Source organism: Agrilus planipennis, unplaced genomic scaffold, assembly GCF_000699045.2.
Source record: "Agrilus planipennis isolate EAB-ADULT unplaced genomic scaffold, Apla_2.0 scaffold207, whole genome shotgun sequence".
In the NCBI taxonomy this organism is placed as follows: Eukaryota; Metazoa; Arthropoda; class Insecta; order Coleoptera; family Buprestidae; genus Agrilus; species Agrilus planipennis.
This window is the reverse complement of record NW_020438969.1, coordinates 490,176-492,243: the sequence shown is the minus strand read 5'-3', so window position 1 is coordinate 492,243 and position 2,068 is coordinate 490,176. Positions and strand designations below refer to the sequence as shown.

Genomic DNA, 2,068 nt, shown 5'->3' with positions numbered 1-2,068 from the left:
CAGTCGTGCCATAGATAATAGATATACAAAGGGTAATAGATGCCTCATTCGAAATGCACTGATTTGCGCGCCCTCAAACAGAGGTTTAGTCAATATTAAATAAAAAGTCGCGCCTTGGACACCGTACGTTAAGGCATGTCCATTAGTAAAAGTCGATATAATATCTATGGTTAGTAGACTTCTATGGTAGATGTAATCTATGGGAGTAGATGAATAATTATAAGATTATAAGGGTAGTGTACAGGTGAATTTATAATTTGTAATAGAAAATAAAATGAATGAAAATAAAGATGAATCGAAAGAATTAGAAGAAATTCGTAACAGGCATCGCGTAGAAAAGAAAGAATTGCAAAGTAAGATTCAGTCCCTTAAGAAAACGACTTCTAAAGGAGACAAAAAGAAAAAAAAAGAAGTTGCAGATATGATAGCTCAATTAGAAAAAGATCTTGAAAATAAGCAAGCAGAAGAAATTGATAAATTTTTAGACGTAAAAAGTAATTTAGATGTAATAGAGCAAATTTCATGTAATGATAATGAAACTGAAATTGAACAGGAAAAGTCAATACCACGTCTTTCAAGAGCACAAAAGAGGAGGAATAAAAAGCAACATGAACAACAAGAGCGAGAAAAAAGGATTCAAGAACAAGAAGAAGTAAATAAATTAGGGCCTAGAGCAATGGAATTACAATCAATTGAGCAGATTCTAAAGTCACAAGGACTTGAAATGTATAACATACCTGCAGATGGAAATTGTTTATATTATGCAATAAATCACCAGTTAGAAATAACTGGGAGAGATACACTGACAATTTCAAAACTTAGAAAATTAACAGCAAATTATATGCGTGACAATAAAGATGATTTCATGCCATTTATGTATACTCCAAATGAAGACCCAATGACTGAGGAATTGTTTGAAAAATATTGTAATGATGTGGAAAAAACAAAAATGTGGGGAAGTCAATTAGAAATTAAAGCACTCTCGAGTACCCTTAAATGTCCTATAAAAGTAATACAGGGTAATGGACCAATTGCATTGCAAGGGGAAAATTACGAAGGACCACCTCTTATTCTAACATACCATCGATATTTATATCGTCTTGGTGCTCATTACAATTCTACTATATTAAACTTAAATAAGATTAATGACTTTCATGATTAATACTACAATATGCTTTAAACTGCTATATAATTTATATACTTTTTGAACTGTAAATTTACAGATAATAATTTGTTTTACTTGATTTTACAAGTTATCTATATGTACCCAAATTGCAACAGGAATAATTCCTTCTTTTGAATGTGTATAGTTCGGTATGGCTGTTTAAATAAAAGTATAATACTTGTAAAAGCTGTAAGAATGAGTACCTACCCATAAGATAAATATTCCATTTGTACGACTTAGAAAATTTATATTAACAGATTATATATAATGGGATAGTATAATTGGTTTGTTCTAAAAAACGCATTAAGGTATGATTTGTCTGAAAAAGCATTTGTAATGGCTCATTTTATCTACACATTAATTGGATTGAAATAAGCTTGCAACATTTAATGATTCTTGAACATCTATCAAATTCAGATTGGGATGTTTTACTTAATGAAATTGATATTTGATGTGTTCAGGTATTTGCTTGTATAAAAATAATTGCGTTTTAACACAAATTACAACGCGGTCTTATTAGTGCAATAATTTTATTTTTGGTTTTTTAAAGGATTTTAATCGCAATTAAAATTACAAAGTAGAAGATTAATTCACATTTTAGAATAACTTCAGTTAAATCTTAGATCAATAATTCAAGTATTCTATTTTATTGTTCAATTTTATTTTACAATACAAATTTTATTTCGATCGACTTCCTGTCGTTCTAAAACCGCTCAGCTACATTAGCCGTTCTATATATATGAAACATACAAAGTCCTATATGGTCCTATACCACGGGGTTTTTACTCTGTCAATCCTGATAGGTGACACACATCATACGAGATGGCCCTGTGAGCATTTTGTCATTAAAATAATTTTGGTTGTCTACTGATTAGGAAACAGGTTTAATACAAAAATTCAAAA

At 29.9% G+C, this 2,068-nt stretch overlaps 1 protein-coding gene across 1 annotated transcript; it reads left to right on the top strand.

The window, feature by feature from the left end:
• Positions 1-210: 210 nt before the first annotated feature.
• Positions 211-1,351, top strand: LOC108738712 (deubiquitinase OTUD6B). The gene has a single exon (XM_018472248.2). It carries the CDS (start codon positions 275-277, stop codon positions 1,160-1,162), a length of 888 nt encoding a protein of 295 aa, XP_018327750.1. The 5' UTR covers positions 211-274; the 3' UTR covers positions 1,163-1,351.
• Positions 1,352-2,068: the final 717 nt, after the last annotated feature.

Bases quoted from the DNA above. Each gene is read 5' to 3' on its own strand.
- LOC108738712 (XM_018472248.2), top strand. From the start codon at position 275: ATGAATGAAAATAAAGATGAATCGAAAGAATTAGAAGAAATTCGTAAC.